Source organism: Typha angustifolia, chromosome 9 (assembly GCF_048772165.1).
Source record: "Typha angustifolia cultivar Huaian chromosome 9, ASM4877216v1, whole genome shotgun sequence".
Classification (NCBI taxonomy): Eukaryota; Viridiplantae; Streptophyta; class Magnoliopsida; order Poales; family Typhaceae; genus Typha; species Typha angustifolia.
This window is the reverse complement of record NC_133247.1, coordinates 5,971,613-5,995,295: the sequence shown is the minus strand read 5'-3', so window position 1 is coordinate 5,995,295 and position 23,683 is coordinate 5,971,613. Positions and strand designations below refer to the sequence as shown.

The following is a 23,683-nucleotide window of genomic DNA, read 5'->3' as shown; positions in this document are numbered from 1 at the left end:
ATGAGATAGATATAAAATGTTAGTTTTTAGTTTAAAAAATTTTAACATAAAATATTTATGCACATAATAAATCTTGTTTTATGTTTTTAATAAATAAAACAAATATTATTTAATATAAATAATAATAATAAATTAAAGAATCATGGCCTGTATAGTAGACTGAAGCGTAACTGTCCTAAAAGAAAGTGACGTCTTATCCGCCTCTCTTTTTTTTAAGGTACAATTTAAAACCTTATTGGGTCTGCGAAGACTTGGCTTTTGGTCTCGTAAGACTTGTGGTTGCTTGACTTGTTATTACAGACTAATCAAAATTAGTTTGTTGACCCGAATGTGCCATGCCACTCCAGAGTCCAAACTCTTCTTTAGTCTAGTAGATAGAAATCAAACAAAAGATTAGTCGTTGTCAAGTAGTCTCTTTCTAGGCTAAATACTTGTAATCTAGGCACGGTTGTTTCCAAGACGACTTTGACCCGGAATCCGTAGACCCTTCTATCTATCTATCTATCTATCTATCCAAATTTATCATTAGATATGTAAATCTTGTATATTTGACTTGATAATACTCAAAAGTTAGATACGAAGACTACAGGATTAGCATATAAGTAAATCAACTTGAAAAGTAAGCAGGCAAGTATCTATGTAGATGTATATATTTTGAAAAGTATATATGTAAAGATAATGAGGGATTTAACTTTAAGTTTAGAAAGACCAGAGAGGACTTGGACTTGGTCCGTGGCTCGTTTAGTTTGATTTAATCCCTGACCTCCCATGAAGACCGCTTAGTTCTCTCTTCCATCTTGTCTATATAAAGGCTGCAGGGTTTGCAGGCCATCCAGCCACTAGCAAATAGCATACTTTAGATTCTCAGAGAAGCTTACTTTTCCAACACCAACATGATTAAGGTAAGTAATTATTTAATGATCATCTCTACTTTTATATATATATATATATATATATTTATACTAGATTAGCTTGAGATCATGGAGATCTGTAACTTGAATCATTAATATATTGCAGCAAAAGATTGTGATCAAGGTGTCTATGGAGGGTGGTTATAGTGCAGGCTACCTTTGTTGCTTAATGAAACTGACCTCTATGGAGTGTCCAACAAAGAGATCAAAGGCTCTCAAGATTGCTGTTGGCTTCTCTGGTAATCATCAACTTATTTATTCTTAGCAAGCAGTGGTATATATATATATATATACATTCAACTTGCTGTACTTAAGTAATTAAGTTGTAAAATGTTTAACTTGGTAGGTGTAATATCTGCATCACTGGACGGCGAAGATAAGATTGTCGTCGTTGGCAATGGAGTTGACTCAGTTGCCCTAACTAGGATGCTTCGAAAACGGATGCACTACGCGGAGTTGATTAGTGTAGAAGAGAAGAAAGAAGAGAAGAAAGAAGAGAAGAAAGAAGAGAAGAAAGAACCAACTAGTTTGCCATATCCTTGTATGCAACCATATTCTTACGTTGTTTATTTATGAGCCTACCTATAATCCTAATTCTTGGAGCATCATGTAAAACAATATATATAATATTTATTTATACTATAAATGATTTGTGCAAGTTAGATCAAGATTTAATGGTTTATGTCCGTCTCTAACTTAATCTAGTCTTAGCTTTAATTAAACCTTATTCAATATGAACTTTTATAAAGTCTTATTTCATTCAAGCTCAATCTAAGTTCGGTTAAAATAGGCTTGAATTGGGCTGGTCTAAAGCTTGGGCTCAAATTAGACTAAGCTTATGCTCATGTCAAAATTAAGTGAGCAGTATATGAAGTAAAGATGAAGAAGAGTGCGGAGTCATTTCTCACTCTTATAATATCCCATCAATATTTATTGAGGTACTAAATAACAGAAAGACAAAATTAGAAAAAAAGAAATAAGAAAACCAAGTATACTTTTGATACAAATAATCGTACATAAATTCATACTTCGATATGATACAATTCGGACTTCACCGACACCGTCTCGAGCATGAATTCACTTTAGGAGTGTTTTTATTTCATGTTTTAGTATTTAATTTCCATTAAAATAAGTTTTCTGTAAGTCGCGTTCGAACGCGGGTGGAGTGAGTTCGAACGCGATTTGTGAACGGGGTTGTGAACATGGGTGAAGAGAGTGCACTGTGCGTTCGAACGCGGTGCGTTCGAACGCACTGTGAACGCCTGCATCACGTTCGCAAATACCGAGAGGCGCGTTCGATCATGCATTCGATCGTGCGTTCAAACGCGGTGCGTTCGAACGCGGTCGGGCGAGTTCGAACGCGGTCGGCAAAAATTGTATTTTTAGGGTTAATTTTGAGTTGTTGGTTAGCCTTTAAAAGGATGTGGATGGCAACCAAAGTGAGGATTGATTATTGAATATTGAGAATTGAGTTTGCCTTGCCTCCTTCTTCTTCTTCGCTCCCGTTCCCTCAATCCCCAGTGACGCCACTTCTAACCTCCCTCGACGGGCCAATCACCCTAGTCTCTTAGGGGTGGCCCTCTCCTCCCCCTTCTTCCAATCTATCCAACACTTGTCCTAACCCTTCCATCAACCATAACCCTTCCACCACCACTTTTTACTGGTGCCACCCCATTAACGCCGGTCCCCCACCATCCACCATTACCTAGGATCACGTGCCTTCATCCACGGATCCAAAACAGATCATCCTAACGTTCGTCCACTAAACGGACGATATCTCAAGATCCTCAACCCCGATTCACCTAAAACTTGATTTGTTGGAAAGCTCTTTTACGAGGCTACAACATATCAAAATTTCACGTCGATCCGACAGCGGCATATTTTGGGATCTTATTTCAAAGTTTCGTGTCAGATCTAGTCCAGATCAGGAAATTGGAAGAGATCGAACCTTAGCCTAAGGGGAGATCATATCAATTTGGTAGAGCTCCATAGCCCGAGGCGTGATCGTATCATGATACATATGGAATTCTAGTATTTGAGGTCTAGTATAATATACATGTGGCATTGTTCTGATGGCAGCAAGCAAGACAGACAATAAGTTATACATGTATGTACAAGATCTACTAGGAGATCCAACAAGTTCAGCATGACTCTGATAGTGCGGTCAATATCAACAAGAAGCTGAATTCAGATGCAAGGTATGTTCTTCAGCCTCTAAAATGGAAGTTTTATTTAATCACCACTCACTTGAAATGCATTTGTGTATCTGTACATCAATATAGCCTTATCCTTGTGGATATCTGGCTCTGACATAAGGGGCAACGCTGCATATCTTGCCCACAGTCGTAGCAAGTCTGAAGAAGATTATGTTATTAGCCATAGAATTGAAAAAGGAAATGAACTGTGAGAGCAATAAAAGATTCTTTTTTTTTTTTGGTCTGCACCTGATGTCCACATCCAAATGCAAGATCCTTTGGCTTCCACATGCAGATGGGGCAAATCTGCAAACAAAATGTGTTAATTTTTTTTTTTAAGGGCTTGTTTACAGTCCAAATTCAAGTATCGAGTAGTGCGAAATTAAATGCTATCTTCGTAATAAGTATACCATCTTAAGCTTCAATATGTTTTTATATTACAGTTCAACAATTCAAAGATATGAAGTACGCTAATTAAAAAAAGAATACCAATTTATCTTCTGAAGGACTTTCTTGTGGGATAGCATTAGTTCTTGTGTTAAATGAATTCCCTTGCTCGAAGCTATTTGATCGGGAATAATTCCTGGTTGGTGGGGGCAGACAAGCCTTTTGAGGTCCTCCTCGCCGTCGACTGAAAGAAAGGAAGCAAAGGTAGGAAAAGAAAGAGTCAGGTATCATGTCATTTGCCTGACTTAGATTTCCATATTACAGTTACACAATTAGTGCCAGAACACCATGCAGTACCCTAAAAGTTGGAGGTCCATTGTTGCTCTATATTGCGAAGGAATCTCCATCAATGCCGCTAAGGCAAATTCTGCCTCCTTCCTATCCATAGGAATGCTTTTGGACATAATCTCCGTAAAATTCACAAACTGCATTTCACCATGAGTGTTTACAAATTTCAGCTATGCTTATTGCAGAACATATGACTTAAAAAATTTATTAGCCAACTTGTAACCTGGAAATTATCAAATGCCCGGGAAGGTATATTGTCATCAAACTCGTGCATCATATCCCAGGGTCCATCACCCACACCAACAAGAACTATTGACAAAGGGTACTCACTGCGAAATGAATACAATCAAATAATGTAAGCAGAATAAGAATGTGTAGAAGAAATATTATTGAATCTTGTTTAATAAGCACCTAGCTCCCACTATGGCATTCAAAGTGTCTCGTTCTTGTGGACTCAATTGCCCAAATTGTGTCTCAACACTTCGTGTTACCTATCAGAGAGAAGTAGAGGGGATCAATTACCGACAAACCAGATACGCAACCAATTGACAGAAAACGAGACTAACATATTTCAAGAACAAAGAACAAGCACAAAGACTACAACAGCTTAATTTGTATAATGAAAGATCTAAGGGAAACAATGACTTACCTGTCCATCAGCAATTATCAGAAGAACATGATATTGGCCACCAGTACTATCCACAATGCCAGTAGCTGCTTCAATTATTGGTGCAAAAGATGTTGGTCCTGTTGGGCATGAAATTTTCAGGTTTCAGTGAGTGTGATTAAATGTACAGATTAGAACTAAGAAACATGAACATTGCACAAACCAGCTAGACGGAGATTTGGAACTATTTCTCTATATCGCCTTAATGCTTCTTCAAAGCCATCACATGGTCGGTTATCTGGATAAAAGCTGAATACCTCCTTATCATGGGTGGAAGCTGCATACCAGATAAAGAGTATACAATTAAAACAAATAGCTCTCTGTAGATCCAAACTAATCTTTGTGTTCTTCAAAATGTTACGCCATGCAAAATTGAATAGTGGAATTATGTTATTTACCGTCACCAAACCCAAAGCAGGGTATGAGATTATCCTCATCAAAAGCTGAGAGTGTCCTTCCAATAATAGATATTGCCTGCTCATACGGGTTTGGAGTACTTGCAATATCGTGCAAACAACGGCGGTTGAAAGACATTTTACCTAAGAAAAAGAAGCACCATCAAAACCTGAAATATCACCATAAATGATTAAATTCTCTGTGATGATGTAACCAACTTATGATGGATTCAGCAAGGCCTAATTATAAGTTGAAATGACTGGGTACGTGGGTAACACTACTTATAAATCTCCTGTTGTGTCTAATCTTAACAGCAGCATCTCAACATTTTGCAAAACTATAATTAGCATGCTTCATGGTCTCTGCAAGATTGTACAGTCGAGCAGTTCTAGTTGAATTTACTCCTGTTTCTTACATAAGTGGCTTAAGTCTTGCCCAAGTTTTGTTGATTACTTGATTACTCAATCCTCACAACTTATTATGCACCAAGCAGCAAATAAATTATAGTTTTAATATGCAAGAACAAGGAGATACTGCAATGATAACTTTTTTTAAGGTCAACCTGTCCATTCATTGCTCTTTGTGAAATCAATCCCCACTATCAGATTTGAAGATTCAAGACCTGCTTGTGCCAAAGCTTCAGTCACCTGAAAGCAGAACAGAAGCATGTTGATTAGTCCTCCATTTTCTTCATTTCCTAGTTAGCACCTCTCAAGCAAGTCTGGTCATTAGATACAATAAAGAAATTCGTTCTTACCGAATCTTTATGAATTAAGATAAAAGATGAGTATCTAATCACACGTATGATATGAAACATAAGCATTGTGTATATATTCATATTATAATCTTCACAGGTAAAGAAGAAAACCAAAATTAACGAGTATATTATGATGTTTATGTGTTCTGCTCTTTGCTTAGTCATGTTTGAAACAGAATGACCATGGAGTTGGTGCTGCTCACAGAATACATATCATGAGTCATGAAAGAAACTCAAACTTGATGTATGTTGAATGTCAAAAGAATTATGCTCATTGTTAAGTTATATGCTCTAAATGTAACACTAATAAAAAATTTTGGTACCTTGTGACCATTCAAGAACATTACTTTCCGTTCCATTTTACAAAGACTCAAAATATTTCATTACTAAACTAGATGTTGGACAAAGACAAGGGGATGCAATCATAAAAAAATCAGGACTCTGACATCCATTGTGCTATCCAAACTAGAAAATTTTAGTATGTAGATTTAGTATACAGTTATAAATTCCAACGTATTTTATTTAGTACGTAGATTCATCTAAAACATTTCCTTATCTAGAAATCAAAGCCTCAAACTAATTTAACAGTTCCGTACCATTACTTTAACACTAATCTCTCAGTTGCAGATTATGCAACAAATTTTAGCTACAAAATCAACAAAACACAGCTGGTTGGAAGAAGCATTTATCTGGACTACACTAGAACAGTATCATACTTGATTTAGAGTGCGGTAGTTATCATCGATCCTTGAATACTTCTTCTGTATCCTGTCAATAGTTTCAGGCTGCACATGGTTATCGCGGTAGGGAGGATATCTCGGACCATATCCTGAGGATGAGCTCCCATAATCATAATGGCGATGAGAATAAGGTTTGGATTCTTTTCCTCCCATTTTTCCAAGTATCAGATCAACTCTGAAACAATGCAAGATTTATATCTGACCTCCTGATCATGGAAAAAAAAAGTAACTACCTTACTCTCTTGAAACGAAATGAAATTGCTAAGCACCAATACTAGACTACACGGTAAACAAAGAAGTCAAAAGTAAAGATCCCTACTCTGCTTTCTGAAGAATCCAGAACTTAAAGAGTAAAAGAGAAAGTATTCTTGAGCTTGGTTTGAATTTTAAGTAGAGAAAGGTGAGAGACTAGGAGTGAAAAAGGGCCCCTCAAAAGCCATCTCTTTTTCCTCCAAAAGTGGAGAGAAATGGAGAGAAAGGAGGGAAAAAATTGTTTTCTTATCCCTCCTCTTTGTTGTATCCAAACAAGTGAGAAAAAGGCTATTTTTTCTCTTTTGTTTCCCTTCCTTTCCCCTATTCTTATTCCTCTTTTCTAAAGAGAATTCTGACTTATTTAGGTTATATAAGTCAACTAAGCAAAGCATTTCATATCCTTCAAAAGAGGATGAGAGCAAACCTATCTTCTAACACTGCAAAAAAATAGGTCTCAGCATCAACTTATAACTGAAAAATTAACAATCTATACAGGATTATCAAAGAACATATGAAAAAAAAAAAAAAAAGGAATCTCTTTCATGAGCACAAACTAATTAAATCTTAGAAGTACAGAAATCTGTACTTCTGGATGAACAAAACCCAACTCTTCAGAAAAGAAATAGAATGCAATCCTGAAGTAAATTTCGGATTGAAATGTGACATTAAAATAAAAAAGCCTCAATTTACCTCATAACGCTAATCCAGACGAAGTAATATAGGAGCAAAGTTATGAAGAATTGTGAGTTTGGCATTACTTGGTAAAAGATCATGTCAGCAAGAAAATTAACAAAACAAATTAGAAGAAACAGAAGCTTGAGCTGAAAAAAGCCCTAACGAACTGGAAAAAGAAATTGCTCGAAATCATAGGATTAGCAAATGATATCTAGTTCTTCCAAGAATCATAGGATTGAACAAAAAAGATCTCAGACATTAATCAAGCAACATAAACGAGTAAATATCAAAAAGATACCAACAAAAACAACCAAAAATTAGTTTGAATCCAAATTAATAAGACGCGAAGCATGACGCCACTTCTCTAATCAACTTACTTCAGAATACATGATTTTGATCACTACCCAGATCATTAAAGAACAAGAATCCATTAAAAATAGCTCACTTAGACGTACCAAGAGTGGAGACGTTCCTAGATAATTCCCAGAGAAGAACAAAGAGAGACAACAAGAGAACGATGTACAAATGAATCAACAAAGCGAGTGGTTTTAAATGGGAAAAAAATGAAGAAAGAAAAGAAGACTGAAGAGGTCAAGTCAACCCAATGAACAAAAAAAAAAAACAATGAATGATTTCTTATTGATTTCTTGCAAGATAAGTATGAAGGAAGCATTAAGACAAGATAACAACACGGTAAAAAATAATTTGGGATGGCAGCTTAAAATTGGAGCGGCCGTTGACTGGGGAATTGGAGGAGGTGGTAAGCTCTCAATTACTCCACGAAATTTTAATTTATATAAGCTTTAATATTTAAAAGAAGGGTTAAATGCAGTTTATCCCCCAGCACTTATAGAATCATTCATCCCCCCATCTAGAAGAAATTTGTACCAACTTATGTACTTACCACTGAAGTAAAACTGTTGACTTTCTGTCCAATTTAACGTAGCCTCACGTAGATTATCAAAATGTCGTTATTATATTGGTCAAACAAACTGATATGGAAGAAGGGTTTGAGTGTTTTCGTAATTTATATTTATTTTATTTATTATAATAGAGTCTTTTGGTAATTTAGAGAAGCTATATTAATTTAGATGAAAACTCTTTAACATTTTATTTAGTTGCTAGTATGGGGAGTGATTTTATTAAAAAAAATAAGGCTTTTTCTTCTTTTCTTTTCCAATTAATTATTCTGATGGATCATATTTAGGGCTGTTTGGTTTGGGAGTTTTTATAGATACTGCATTAATTAATACAGTATTAATTCAAAAAATATTAAAAAACTAATGAAAGGCATATAACCCAACCCAAACCTATCTCTCTCCTCACCTCTCATTTCCCTCAACCCTAACTCATTTTTTATCTCCTCTCTTCTATTCTCTTCTAATTAAACACTTATTTACTAAATATGTCATTATAAAATATAAGTAACTAAATATATGTTTAATAAGTACAATGTTATGAATTACGATCAACCAAACAAGTCATTTGTATTTCTAGGTATAACATAGAGAAATTTATCTCTTAATATACATGTATTTCTAAATACAAGAAACCAAACGGCACTCTTAATTAATAGTTAGAAATATATGAATAAAAATTAGAGTAACTTTCCAAATTCAAATGTTTCAATTAATTTCATTCTTTTTTATCGATAATATGGGAGTCGGTAGGTAGATTATTCGTAGATTGGATGAAAATGTCATTCATTCTTCGTTAGGTTTATACTGCAATTTTTATAATTTAATTGTATTTAATTTTACGATAGATAATAAAAAATATATATATACCTCGAGTATAGAAAATATATACACTTAATTTTATACGCCAAGTTAAAAACTAAATATAATTAAATTATAAAAGCCCCAATTTATACTATTAATTAGACAATTATCCATTGCTGCAAGGTTAGAATAGAGAGAAACTTTCTATTTTTCTTGAAAAAAGAATCACTATCAGAGCTCAGTATAATCTATTTTTTTCATGCATAAAAGAATTCTTTACTTGTACTATAATTTTTTTTAAATAATTTATACAACAGAAAAAAAAAATCTTTTGGTAATCTACGTAAAAGAGCACAATAATTTTCATTGAAAATTGTGATATATTAAAAAAAATATAGTGATAATTGCTATATTAGAATTATTTTTAATGGTAATTATGTAGAAAGATCAAGAGTTTAAGACCCACTTTTTTTTAAAGAATAGAAGCTATACTTCAATATTCCTCCTCATGCAAGAATAAGGTCTTTTTGCAACTTAATTATATTTTGCTTTTGGATTAACAGCAACAGTACCACAAATATAAATTATATGCACTCATATAGCAAAATGTGCATCTTTTACATATATATATATGCCAATTAAAAAAATAATTGTAACTATATTGCAAAAGCCTGTACATGAGCAGCTTGAGAAATTTGATCTAAATTATATAATTCTTTGCGGATATATGAGAAGTTTATCTTATATTACCTACATTCTCTATACTCAATTGAGCAAGCAATATTGACATTTTATTAATCAATAAACCCTCCAATTACATATGGTTTTCATATCCACTTTAGGTTTTGATTCATTTTATTAGTTAGTATAAGAAAAGTTCTCTCCTTTTCATCCACCAAGTTGTATATTGGGATTATGTGGTCCCTTGGAATCATGAGATGCTGATTTGATACTGTCCTTTAGTCTTAATTGAAAAATTAAAGGAAAAATAATCAAAAACACTGCACATTTTATTTTATTTTATTATAATTCACAACTTATCATATAAAATATTTATTATTTGATTTTTTTTTTTTATGTTCAAATCACCCAAAAATATCATATATTTTGCTTTTAATGCTGCAAAAATACCCTTATTTTAGTATTTTTTTAACAGATAGTAATTGTATAGATGCAACATGATATAAATATCTTTGAGTAAGTTTTTTAAGGTTAAAGTAGAAATAAAAGGAGAACTAAATTTGTTAATATCAAATAACATAGTATTCTTTATTCTATTAGCTAGTGATAGGTTAAAGTTAATTTAATATTAACTTAAAGTTTTTAAGGCAATAAACACAAAATATGGAGGTTGAATATTAAATATTCATATCTTAAGATGTGAATGATAATATAAGTTAAATTATGCTAGGTTTGCATGAGATGTAAGAGGGCATCTGGGTGCTTTCATACCTTAAGTCTTCAATCATTAAAGATGAAGTTCTTTTGACTCAGTATCCATAATCACATCACATCATTAATGACCAAAGGAATAAATATTAGCAAGCAAATGGATGGGATATAGATGGTGATATCTTGTATCTTAATACTCTGTCAACTCTTAATTGATCTTGCTTACGTGGAAAAAGAGATAAAAGAACTATATATGAGTCTATATCTCCCGATATGATAATTTTATTGAATTGGACTGGACGGTGATCTAAGTCAAGCCACTTGATCATTAGTTCAACAAATAGTTTTCGATGTCGATAGTATGAAAGATTATTTTTCGAAGGGTGACGAAAGCATCATAGGTGTTATTTGCTAGTTTTAAATGTCTAAAATCGTATTGGCAAAGTTGAATAAACTAATAACAATGACATAATAGAAGAATAACGAGATAGACACAAAGATAAAAATTTGGGCACCTTGGTAGTAAGATGTGAAGTAGAATTGAGACATCTTTCTAAGTGCTAGCTAGATGAGTAGTGGTGCAAGTCTTTTTTTTTGACTAGTTTGTCAAGGAAAAGGACTTTTCAATGCTAATATGGCTTTGTCTTTTTGAAGTGGGCTAAAGGAGAAAGGAAGAAAAAGACACCTGCATTAATTGTCTTTGGCTTGCTCAAGCAAAACAAAGGAGAGGCATGGCTTCTTCTTGATTTCCAAATTATAATGCTAATATATATATACATTGGTAAGATAGAAGGTGAGGATTGAGGAGTGTTCTTTGATGTGTAGGTGAAGGTACAAGTGTCAGAGACTTTTCAAAAAAGAAAAAAAAAATGTAATATATGATCAAGAGTAGGTATTAATTAAACCATATTTTAAGTACTTTCTTTCTTTCTTTCTTTCTTTAATATTCAGATTAGGTCAAGTGTCCCCTTTGTTTGATTCAACATTTGAAAATCTATTTTACTGATCAAGACTGATTTAATATTTTCCCATGTATACTGGATTCTTTTTCTTCATTTTTACTGACGATAACATAATAGTATTCCACTAAATATTAATGTTCTTAGGACTCAAACACAAGTACTAATTAACTGAGATTTTATTCATATTAGTATTCAAGATTGGTGTACAAAGTTAGGGTTTTTTTCTTTACATTTTCTTTTTTTTTTTTAGAAATTTAAATATTGAATAGTCCTACAAATGCCACCATGGTATCTAAATCACTAACACATATAGTTAAGAGATATAAATATTTATAATTTAGGAATTTTGAAAAAAAGTTCAGAAAAATATCCTGAGAAAATAATAATTTAGAAAATCTAAATATAATTAATCTAAATAATGTTATCATTTTCTTCCGTGCCAATGACGAGGTGGCAAATTGACGTTGCGGAAACGAGGGTCATTTTAGGTATAAAAATATTTGGGAAGATAGAATATAGAACACGCTTCTTCCCAACCAGTTCTTTTATTATACGGTTTTTGATTTGGTGAGGAATTTGATATCAAATTCCAGAAGGTTGATGTCACTGACAACGAATGATGGTAGAATTTAATTGGATTAACTTTATAGTATTCAATAAATTTATTTCATCCCGAAGGCTCAACCAAAATCCAACTAGTATCTTCTATCTGGAATGGTCGGTCTGGTAGATGATCCTGAGATTTTAAGAAATAATAATCTTAGGCATTAGGGTTCTAATGGATTTAGAATGAAGTCAATCAGAAATCTGGATTGAAAATTATAGTTAAAATAATGAAGCAAAGTTAGATATGATAAAACGGTAAATAATCGATGTTGTGACGATCATTGGAAGTTGGCGGACAGGGTGGTGGTGGATGACCGACCGTAAGATAGAGTTTCTGCTGGTAAAGGAATATGGCTAGGGTTTAGAAGGTTTGGATACTATGATCTACTCCTAGAAAGATAAAAAATAAATACGATAAAAAATATTTTACTAAATTTATATTCATTCTATTGTGATTGTCGACACATGTTCACTGCTATTTATATGAGTAAATCGGATCCAAATATGGATTATCTAATTTATTTAAAATTTAAAATAATAAGATAAAGCTAAGTAACTAATTTGACTCGACTTAACCCATATGGTCGGATTGTAAGATGTTATTATCTGAAATTCTTTCGAGTAATATTGAAAAAGAATTCTCAAATAGCTAGCCAAAAGACTTTGCTTGGGGAGAAATTACAATAATTAAAAGCACTAAGTTTATTTTTGACACCCTCAACTATAGGATAAAAAAACAAGCATTGCGTCAATTATCTAATTATATTACTAAATCCTCTTCATTAGAAATTTTATTAGAAAAATATTTAAAAAAATTAACTAACTAATTAAATGACAAAAGTATCCTTACTTCTTTTTTTATTTGTTTATTTAGAAGCGGAAGAAATTAGAGAAGATTGATTTAGAATTTAATATTTAGAGAAGTTGTTATACAGACCACTAAAGGAAAGATGGAAAGATAGGAAACTAAGATAGAAATAGTTTTGTCCGTTTATTACGTAAGTTAATTTTTAAAATTTCTAATGGAATATAGATGGAGAGGGTTACGGGGTTGAGTGATTGATAGGGAAAGTTGATGGGTGGGTTTAAAAAATATAAAACATTAAACACCTTACCTTCTTATATTTTTTCCGTTTAGATCCTGCATTTTTAATATTTATAAATAAGATAATTTTCTTTTTACCGCCTTAAACTACTGCTATTTTTATAATAATCTTCTTAATTATTTTGTAGTATACAATGACCTTCTAAACTACTAATATTACCATCACCCTTCCTTTAGAGTGTAATGATTACATAATAAAAATAAAAATAGTATATTTAGCTCTCATAAGTAAATCAAGTGCAACTCAAAAGAAAATTTTATGTTCAACCAAAATAGAAGAGAAATTTAGTTAATTTTCTAAATTCCATCTACGGCGTTAAGATAGTAAAGTATTTTTAATAGTTCATTATGTACGAAAAAATAATTCAAAAGATCATTTTGTACTTAAAAAACTAGTTCAAAAGGTTATTATGAAAAATAGTTATCTTTAGGAGTTGAAAAGAGAATTATCACACATCTTTTCTTCTAGATTTCAGTCTAGTCAGCCAATTTCACACGCATAAAGACTATATCAAAATGGACCCAGACAAGGACAATCCATATCTGCTCTCTTTGCTACTTCCATTGGTCTGCAGAATTTAAGGTGTTTTGACTTCAATAGTCAGCAAAATTAATATTAGTAGTGCTTCTAATCCTAATCCAAAGTCGAAATTTAGATAGAAAGGCATTCTAGTTACTGTAACAAATCTAATAAATTCCACTCTGATCTTCATTTGAACAGAAAATAGCATTCTCCTAAACAATTAACAGATAATAAGTATCACCAAGAAATTTCCATTATCCTTGACAAAACACAAGAAATCAAAACAATCGAAGGTTTTAACAGTGCAATTTGTTTTGCTGACCTCAATGGCCACCACTAACAACATGAGATGATAATCTTCAAGCTGATTGAAGGACTTAAATATCTCTGCCAATACATCCAAGCTCTTTGAATATGACGGCGGCCACATTGAGATATCAGTTGATATACCAAAATGCAGCATCAACATTTTCTTCAATCCAAATGATCCTGACTCCATTCCATATTGGTGTAGATGAAAAAGATGGTAGGCAGCATTTTTATCTAGATTGCGCTTCTGATTGTTCAGATAAACCAGAATAAACCATCAACTGCTCTACATAATTCAGAGGGGAAAAGGTGAGGTTTGCTGCAATTACAAATAATTTTGTCACTAAGAACATAGCAAATAGTTGCTGTGATGTATTGGTGTTATTGTGTAGTTTGCTGAAGTTTTTCTGTGGTAGTATTTTGGTTTTATGTCTGGTTGTTGCTTGTTTTCTTTCTGCCTGTGGTTGGTGGTGATGTTTACTTGTGATTGAAGTGGGTATTGTAGGACCATTGTTTTGGTCCATCTACTATGACAAAGATAATTGTTTTTGTGGTGTTGTGGTTAATCTTAGTGGAAAATTACCACATTTTTAAGTTTCAACGAAACAGGGGCTGCAGCCTGTTGTCAGAAACAAAACAAAAAAAAAACAAATCGAAAACTTTACTAAGAAAAAGGATAAAAAGGATAAAAATTAACGACTAGCAGCATAAATGACAGTGACCTGTTCAGAAGAGTGCGAGGGAGTTAGCTCAGGGTACTGAATCACCAGAAGATGACTTATTTCTTTTGCTCAGCTACATCAACTCTAATTACTCTTCCATTCAAGATCTGATAAAAGAGAATTGGCATTGGTTTAATGGTAGTTGAAACAGTCAGCTTAAAATGGAAAGCAAAACAGTGGATCTGTGAATGAAATAAGATGTAATGCTTGTATGCCTTCATGTGGTGTTTTCCACTTAAACATGCATAAGATTATGTATTAACTCTTACCAGAAAGTTAACTGCACTGCGTCAACCAAAATGTATCCCTCATAGGCACATATTATAAAAGTTAAAAAAAAAAAAACGAAAACACATTTCACTATTTCTAAAGAAGAATTAGTAAATTAAAAGAGAGAAAAACAAGATGGTGCTCAGAAGACGAATCACGAATTATGCATCCTAACTAGTCATGTAAGACAAGGAGAGCCAGTAAATGATAAGAATTTGAAGTCTAAGCATTGCAATTATTATGTAGTCATAAAAGACAGGGTACTGATCTCAATAAAATATAAGCAACATAACAATTGGAATTTTCTAATGAGGTCAAATCATAAGATCAAGGTTAGAAAAATAAAGGAGAACCAAGTTACCAAGGAAGCATGATCAACCATGAACAACAAAAATCCCAAAATGTACTTTGACTCACCTTGCCATCCAAGGCTGCTATCACATCATCCACTTTGCTTTCTATTGACATCCTTACGAAACCAAATCCACGTGATCTCCCAGTCTCCATTTCATATACAATCCGTGCACTTATTACCTTTCCATGTTCTCCAAATAACTCCTCAAGCTGAGCATCATCTACTTGCCATGGCAAATTCCCCACATATATTTTATGGCTAGGAACATAATTGCTGCTTTGAACGGGCTTGGAACCTCGAGGAGTTGCTTTGTTCACTGTAAGTTTTCGACCATCAAGCTCCTGCTTTGTAATGATGATCAGAAATTGCTTGGACATAGTTGCAGAAAAGGACAGAATAGTTAACTAAGAAATGCAAATCCCTAAGGGTATGTAGTTAACCAAGCTTTCGGCCATCAAGCACATTGACTTCGAGATGCTATCTCTAATCAAGATTTGAAATTATAATTTCAGTTTCCCCCAGGTTTCTCTCTAGACAGTCCTCTGTGGTTTTCAGGCCAAAACATCTCCAAAACAATTCGATAAATTCATGGGGAAAAGGCCAACCTAGGTAAAAATATGTTGCTGATTTTTTTATGCCTAAAAATTGATACTTAAACAGCTTTCATGAAAATGTCATTCTTTTAAGTTGCACCTATGGGGATCCATATATAGAAAACAAATAAAATAAGACAAGAAGCATATAACTTTTTATTTTAAGAATCTATAACTAGTTATTTCAGTGAATTTGACCATCTATATGCCAAATATAGCTTATATAAAAATTTGAAGTGAAGTATTCATTTTAGGAAACAAGATCCCCGATCCTATATGAGCCTCAGAGTATGCTTTACAAAATTGTAAATGTTGCACATTGGTTCCTGCTTGCATGGACTAAACAACAAACTTTAAGTTAAAAATTTTTGAAAAACAAATTTAACATTTCTGTAAGAAGTGTTGAAACTTTTCCCACCACACACACATGCACGCAACAGACAATGTATATATGATTATGATGTCCATGTGTGTGACTGTGTCCACCCTTGCATGTGTAGATGTAAAGTGTTACATGGGAGCTAGTAGCTATATAGAAGAAATCAGGAATAGTTGATACCACATCCATGGCATGGCAACAGTCCTCATTTATCCGGGAAAGAAGGAATATGTACCCTTCTATATATATCCATGTACATATAATAAATGAAAGTATGTTAAAGTAAACTAAACTAACTACCACTGGATTCCATTCAAAAAAAAAATGCAACTAGATTTTTAAAACTAAAATCATACTTTCAATGAAAAGAATTGCAAAACAAGACAAAAGCCTAGAAAGAAGCATGAATATCATCCAAAACTAACATAATCTAAAAAAGTTTCGAATGAGTATATCAAGTTCTGCTGAAACACATTGGAGACCCTCAAACCCCATAAACTAGGATAGTTTAGGATAACAAGGAACCGGAACAATCATCATCATCACCATCATCAAGATTTAAGACTTCATCAATTGGTATAAGGGCGCTAAGGAGCACAGATCCTAATTGGAAAGCATTGAGTAAAGATAAAACAAAATGTAATGAACAGAAGACCATGTTGAAATCAGTGGCCAAGTACCCAAGTCTGAGATTCCTTGCCAAGGTAAGTTGATGCCAAAGCAATAAAAATCAATTGGGCTTACTCTAATGAATAAAGCTCACAAGGCCGAAGAAGAGAAACTAAGCATGCAACTGATGTGGCAAGTGAATTATCATCTCAGTAAATATCTGATCACTGGGATTATTTAAAATAAATAATCTCATGCCAAGTTTAAAAGAGAATAAAAAGAAATTTACATAAAGGATTAAATAAGATATAAAAATAAGATGTAACTTTAACATAACTAGAAATATTGACATATAGAGGCTACTCAAATTGTTGAAAATAAGGCATGATGGTTAGGTTATAATAACGAGAACTTGTTACCATCATTAGTTTATTACAAGAATAGTTTTCTCAAATATGACAACTTCCTCACATGTTCTGTTAATGTCATATCATGAGCTTGTGCATTACATAGATAAGAGACCTTCATGAGGACTGAGAAGAGTTGCTTGGAATTGCATTCTGAAAGATTGGGAGGGAATCCCATAGTCAATAAATTCTGAGGCTTTAACAATATATGAACTAACAGTCCTGTATTTTATAAAAATATTTGGAGAAGAGTATCAAAAGGTTACTCCAAATTGTTGGGAGACAGGCACTTTGTGATAATGGTTGTACAGATTATAAAAAAAATTAACTTATTTGCAATAGATGTATTTTTCTCATAAATTAGTTTTTTCAAAATGTTAGTAATTTATAATACGGAAAAAATAAATTCATTTTTAATAGGATTTACTAGAGATAAGGTATATGCAGAAAATTGTTGAACACAAGGACTGATGGTTATGGTTAAGGAAATCGGAATTTTGTTTATGTTACTGCAACAGCAACCTTCTCACACATGATACAGTTCTACAGAATGTACAAAAATTTTGTTTCCACTAATTTCAAAAGTAAGAAAACAGCATGAATTTCATATAATCGTAGAATTAGAGACTGGGAATTTCCAAATGTCCTCCAAGTAGTGGGACCTAATTTTTGTGGTGTTCTAATACCTTCATGCTAATAGGGCTGCAAGCCTACAACCACCAATACGACTAATCAAGTAGTCATGTCATATAATTGCTGGGACTAACTTACATAGTAATTGAACATATCAATGGCTTTTTCTGAATCTTCAAGGTTGACCATCGTCACAAACCCAAAGCCACGACTTTGGTCAGTCTGGCGATCATAAATAACCTGCATAAAAGTTTCTCATGTATCAAAGTCAATGGAATATTGCTCAGGTAAAATGAAAATAAATAGAGGAAGCCTTCAAATAAGTCTTCGGTAAGTATATAAATTTATATATTAACTTTCATTCAAGAGAACATAAATATCCTAAATATAGCACAACAGCACAAGTTCCTTTAGTAGCAAGTGTTATCAAACTACAGGTAATTGGTGAACACATATATATAGATAGTCAACTACTCTTAAGTAAGGAGATATAGTGAAGCCTTAAAACTTTAAAGAGTAGAAGAGTTATCAAATAATATGATAAACATGAAATATATAAATTGCATAACATTTCATTTCTACATATGCTTGATTTATGATTTGCAACCAGGAAGAATTCTGGGATGCTCTTTAATCAGGAAGAATTCTGGAGGATAATTTACATATCCAGGACATAAGTTAAAAAAAGGAAATTGCATTCATGTTAAGAAGAAAAATATCATCATTCAGGATGAAGGTACCAGAAACAAAACGACTAAAGTAGAATAAGAAGTAATCATAAGAGGGTCTGTTTTTTTTTTCTGAAAAAATCCAAAACATTCATAAGAGATACAAATGCATTAGATTGGCAGGGGAGATAAGCCTAGAAGTATGGTAGACTCTTGTAACAAAAACCAAATAATTGGGTAACAAAACTCTGCTATTGTACATCTTGTGATATATAACTGCAAAGTATGGATGACCAAGATCTTATTGATCTTTTTCTAGTAATCAATATACTGCAACAGATGATCTCATAAAAAATAATATTGCATCTTAAATTCTAACTAGTATCTTAGCTAAAAACTTTCTATGTATGCAAGCACGAACAGAACTAATGTGATGTATAAGCTATGTAATCAAAATGCGATGATTTTGGGCCACAAGAAGAAGGCCCATTTTTCATGCAGAATTGCAGTGTATATCAAAGATGGGCTTCATTAGAGTATATGATGTCTTAACAAGTTAAAGGAGCCTCATCAAAGCTGATAACATTTCAGAAGAACCTTACAAAGACTCTAGATTTTAACAGAAATTGAAGCCCTCAAAAACTAAAGAGTGAAGTAAAGCTACTATCTAATGAAACTCCAAGAAACCTCGGAAAAATAGATGTTAACTGACCAACTATTCTTAAGCTATTAGAGAACAATAGTTTTTATCTTTTATAGTTTAGTATTCTCCCTCAGTTTTGCACATGATATATTTTGATGAGCCCAATAAGTGAACTTGAGGTAAAGGTTTTTTTATTTAATTGATAAGGTATGCCTAGCAGGATTTAAACTTAAGACATCATTCTCTCATATTACTTTAAAAGCTTAAGTTGTTAAAGAACAAATGTTTTATTTTTTATATTTTTAACAAACTTATACTACATATACATGCAAACTAACTAACAAGAATAAGCAAATTTTAGAGGAACTCTTAATATGAGAGAAGGGAAGAAAGAATATGAGGGCGAAGGTTTGAAATTCTCTCTCCTTATTTATGTTTTGTTTGACTTTACTCTGAATTCCATTTTTTATATTAACAAACATATTGTAAAACCAATTTAGTGGTTAGTACAGTACAGAATTATAATCAGTAAAAGTCAACACTTGACACACAGGATAGGAAACAACCAAGACATCAAAAACTGACCACAAAAAATGAAGAAGGATAAAAAACTAGAAATACAGTATTACATAATAGTTGCCAATGCATTTACTGCTAATCATCATCATAATTATCATCAAGTTCGTGGATGAAACGTTGCTTCCCCTCCGGGGAAGTTGGAAAGGGTTTAATTGGATGGTAATGTCGTTTCCAGAAAAGATATAGGAGCTTCCACTACAAAAGACTTGACTATTGCTATATAGAACTAAGCTGATAAAAAATTATTTACTCAAGCTCGTTGAATCCATGGAATCATTTACAGGAAAGAACTTAAAATTGTGATACTTGGTGGGGTAGAGCATTAAGAATACGGCGCATACTGCAATACCACCTCTGACTAAAGTAACCAGAATTTATTTAGTTTTCATTAAGGAATTGCCTACTTTCACCCAAAATTGTCTGGTTATGATCAAGCCTTGTGTACTCGCTGTTGGCCAAATTTGTTCTTTTTCACACAACCTTCCAGTTCGGATAAAAATATGACTGAGAATAGCTTCAGAGTGGTGAAATCCAACAAGTTCTGGATTCAATATATTGTCTAGTTATGATCAAGCCTTGTGTACTCGCTGTTGGCCAAATTTGTTCTGTTTCACACAACCTTCCAGTTCGGATAAGAGTATATGACTGAGAATAGCTTCAGAGTGGTGAATTCCAACAAGTTCTGGTTTCAATATAATGTCAAATCATTAAACCCTAGACTGAACCCTCAACTAATCTATATCCAATACCACCTCACCTTAATCTATATCTGATACCAAACTGTCACTCTTACCAAGGATCATTCAAAGGTGCAGACCCTAGGTCCAATTTCTCAGTTGCAAGATTGCTGCCTTGCTCAGAAAGCATACGACACTGCAAGTCTACAACTATGACAAAGTGACTTTCACATAAGCAAAATCCCATTTATAATAAAAATGTCAAATTGACGTATCCATCATACAGTAATTCCATATGGGAAACCACATTTGAGGGGTTGTGTCATCAAAGAACAGAAAGATTGGCATTCTCATGTAAGGGAAAAAAAAAAAAACAGGAACATCCATGATACTACTTTGTTGAAGGCCAGGTAGGCAAATTAATATGACAAAGACCTAGAAAAGATCACCAATTCTGCCTCAATTACATCGGAAGAACTACACCCAGAAGCTGTTTGAAGTTATGCGTCTATCAAAAACCCTCTATTTTTCACATTGATCATAACACCAAATTATCAGCAGTGCAGTTCACACTCACCTCTGCGAATTCTACTTCCCCGGCCCTCGCAAAGAGATTAGCCAGCTTCTCACCATCGACATCAGACGGCAAATTACCCACAAAAAGCTTCAAATTTTCCAACGACAATGTTGCTTTCTGACCGTCTCCAACCTCTTCTTCTTGTTGAACCCATTTAAAACCACGACCGCCGCCAACCGTCTCCTCCTCGTCAGCCTCCTCCTCATCCAAGTCTGAGGTCTGTGCTGTGATGGAGGTAGCATAAGGAAGGTTGGCTCTCTTTACTCTTATGGAAGAGACATGGAATTGGTGGTGGAGGTATGACGAGGCAAGAAAGACACATTTTTTCTGGAGCAGGGGAATGGGAAGTGGAAGGGAATGTTTGAGATGGGTTCTGAGAAAAAGGGTTGGAGGAGGTGATGGGGAGTGTTTTGAGGTTATAGATGGTAGGATTGGAAGACAAGCCATGAGGGAGGAGAAGAGAAGGGGACTGTGAAATATGGAAACCGGGTTTGGGAGGGGAAGAGTGAAAAGATCTAGGCTATAGATTGGGTGGGCCCTTCTATATATATATATATATTTCTTTTTTTCCTCAGTCATTTTTTTTTTCTTTGCACAATTTGCAAAATGGAAAAAATAGTATGAGTTTTCTCTTTGCATCTCCATCCATTTTAGCTTACCACTACAGATTTTACCCAATATTTTTTAAACACCAAGATTACCCTTCCACTATAAAAGAGAATATCTACAGTGTAGGGAAATTCAATAATTTTTTGGGAGGTAAAGATGACAAGTCACATATAGAAATTTTTTTTAAAAAAAACTATTAAAAGTTAATATAAAAATGAGAAGCGAATGTTAAGATTCTATAAAATAAGAATTAATTCTAACTCACTTCTCCATTTTGCCCAAGTTACTTCATAATTCCTTCTTATCTTTCCGTATCTTTTCTTTGTACCCTAGTGTCATTCACCACTTTTACCTTTCTTTTAAACTTTCCTCTTCTCCTCTAAACGTGATCATCGGGCAGACCGGGCTAAATTCGGGCGATGTTTTTCGAACTAATCGAACTTAAATATTTGTTCACGGTCTGACCCACCAATCATTCGGGTCGGGTCGAGTTTAAGCTGAGCTAAAATATTCTTAGCTCGTTACCGCCCACTAGCCCAATAGATATTGTGTTTGGGTTGGGTATAATGGGTCTAACATAATGGGTTAAATATGAAAAATATTATATACTATTCGGCTGAGTTTAATGAGCTTATATAAAGACATTTTAGTTATCTTCATAGTAACATACTTATATATTAAGAATAGTAATATATAAGTATATAGATATATATATTAAGAATAGTAAATTGAAAGGTTAAATACATTTTACCCCTATGTACTTATACTAAAATTATTTTATCAAAAAGTCTCAATCAATTATGACTAAAGTGAGATAATTAGTTTTTCCATTCAAATTAACGAAGTGCCTAAAAAGTTTTAGAATTTGAACGGATAGCTAATTCCCTCTATTATTAATTTTTTATGAACAAAAATATCATTATTTTCATATATAAATATTTCTTTCTCATCAAACTACCCACATATTTTATTATCTTACTTTCTAGATTGTGTAAAATATATAGTAAATTTTATTAAACTTAGGGTTTTATGAAGTTTAATAGTAATATCATATCTAGGAATAAAACAAATATGGATTAAAAATATCAGATAAAAAATTTATTTATTTTGCCTAATATAAACGATGGGGCATTTTGGTCATTTGGATGCATTCCATTAATTTTGATTAACAAACTTAGGGTTTCACTTTAATCATAAGTACAGGGACTAGTTTGAGACTTTTTGAAGTACAAATAAAGTAATATCGGATATAAGTATAAGGGGTAAAATATATATAACCCTAAATTGAAAATAAATATCACTATATACATGTAGAAGTATATTGACAAGAAAATATTAAAATAAATCAAATGTCATGACGAATGCTAAAACTAATGACATAACAAACACTTAATTATTTATATTATTTGGAGGTTTCTATGAGACCTTATATTGTGTCATTTACTCTAGCTAAAAATTCTTTTGATGTCGTGGATGGAATAGATTTAGATTAAGTAGTTAAATAGATTTCTTTCTTAAAGTAATTATAGAAATAGTAGGTTGAAATGATTATCGATGAGATTTTAATCTTAAAGGCAAGAAAAAAAATTGTTGAAGAATAATCTAGAAAGGAGAAGAAAAAAAAATGTTGTTTGCTGCTACAGGGAAGAAGAAGATAGTGTAATTATTATTTATTGCTGTAAGGAAAAAAGAATTAAGAGGTCCAAATACTATTTAGTAGTTTCCCTCTATATTAATGTCATCTTTTCACAATAAATAACAAAGACAAAACACAATCAACAATTAATACTACAGCGAAGGGGGAAATGGTTTTATATCCTTTTAAAAATGCATAACTGTATTATAGTCATCTTATACATAAAATGAAAAATAATGCAATAGGTAAACCGAAATAGGTAGGAGTGCAAAAAGAAAATTCAATTGGTTTTTGGTGCAAATCACTTTTTTCTTTTTATGTTATATGAGGACTGTCTTCACATTTGATAATCTGCATAAGACTAAGGCAATCCATCTTTA

At 32.9% G+C, this 23,683-nt stretch overlaps 3 protein-coding genes across 5 annotated transcripts; 1 reads left to right on the top strand and 2 right to left on the bottom strand.

The window, feature by feature from the left end:
• Nucleotides 1-735: 735 nt before the first annotated feature.
• Nucleotides 736-1,595, top strand: LOC140767443 (heavy metal-associated isoprenylated plant protein 47-like). Its single transcript, XM_073107357.1, has 3 exons — nt 736-902; nt 1,018-1,150; nt 1,258-1,595. Exons 1-3 carry the CDS (start codon nt 894-896, stop codon nt 1,485-1,487), a joined length of 372 nt encoding a protein of 123 aa, XP_072963458.1. The 5' UTR covers nt 736-893; the 3' UTR covers nt 1,488-1,595.
• A 1,328-nt stretch (nt 1,596-2,923) lies between these two features.
• Nucleotides 2,924-8,083, bottom strand: LOC140767686 (E3 ubiquitin-protein ligase RGLG2-like). 2 transcript variants are annotated; one of them, XM_073107680.1, is made up of 12 exons: nt 7,784-8,083; nt 6,378-6,607; nt 5,467-5,551; nt 4,907-5,047; nt 4,672-4,785; nt 4,491-4,588; nt 4,253-4,332; nt 4,065-4,170; nt 3,851-3,978; nt 3,596-3,737; nt 3,356-3,412; nt 2,924-3,265 (listed from the first exon to the last, which is right to left on the bottom strand). In XM_073107680.1, exons 2-12 carry the CDS (start codon nt 6,552-6,554, stop codon nt 3,185-3,187), a joined length of 1,209 nt encoding a protein of 402 aa, XP_072963781.1. In that variant the 5' UTR covers nt 6,555-6,607; nt 7,784-8,083; the 3' UTR covers nt 2,924-3,184. The 2 variants fall into 2 exon arrangements, with proteins under 2 accessions (XP_072963781.1, XP_072963782.1); XM_073107681.1 differs by having other exon boundaries at nt 6,378-6,576.
• Nucleotides 8,084-13,802: 5,719 nt separating this feature from the next.
• On the bottom strand, nt 13,803-21,563 carry LOC140767675 (28 kDa ribonucleoprotein, chloroplastic-like). Of its 2 annotated transcripts, none has more exons than XM_073107669.1 (5): nt 21,059-21,563; nt 18,053-18,154; nt 15,356-15,634; nt 14,669-14,775; nt 13,803-14,232 (listed from the first exon to the last, which is right to left on the bottom strand). In XM_073107669.1, exons 1-4 carry the CDS (start codon nt 21,503-21,505, stop codon nt 14,725-14,727), a joined length of 879 nt encoding a protein of 292 aa, XP_072963770.1. In that variant the 5' UTR covers nt 21,506-21,563; the 3' UTR covers nt 13,803-14,232; nt 14,669-14,724. The 2 variants fall into 2 exon arrangements, with proteins under 2 accessions (XP_072963770.1, XP_072963769.1); XM_073107668.1 differs by having other exon boundaries at nt 13,803-14,227.
• Nucleotides 21,564-23,683: the final 2,120 nt, after the last annotated feature.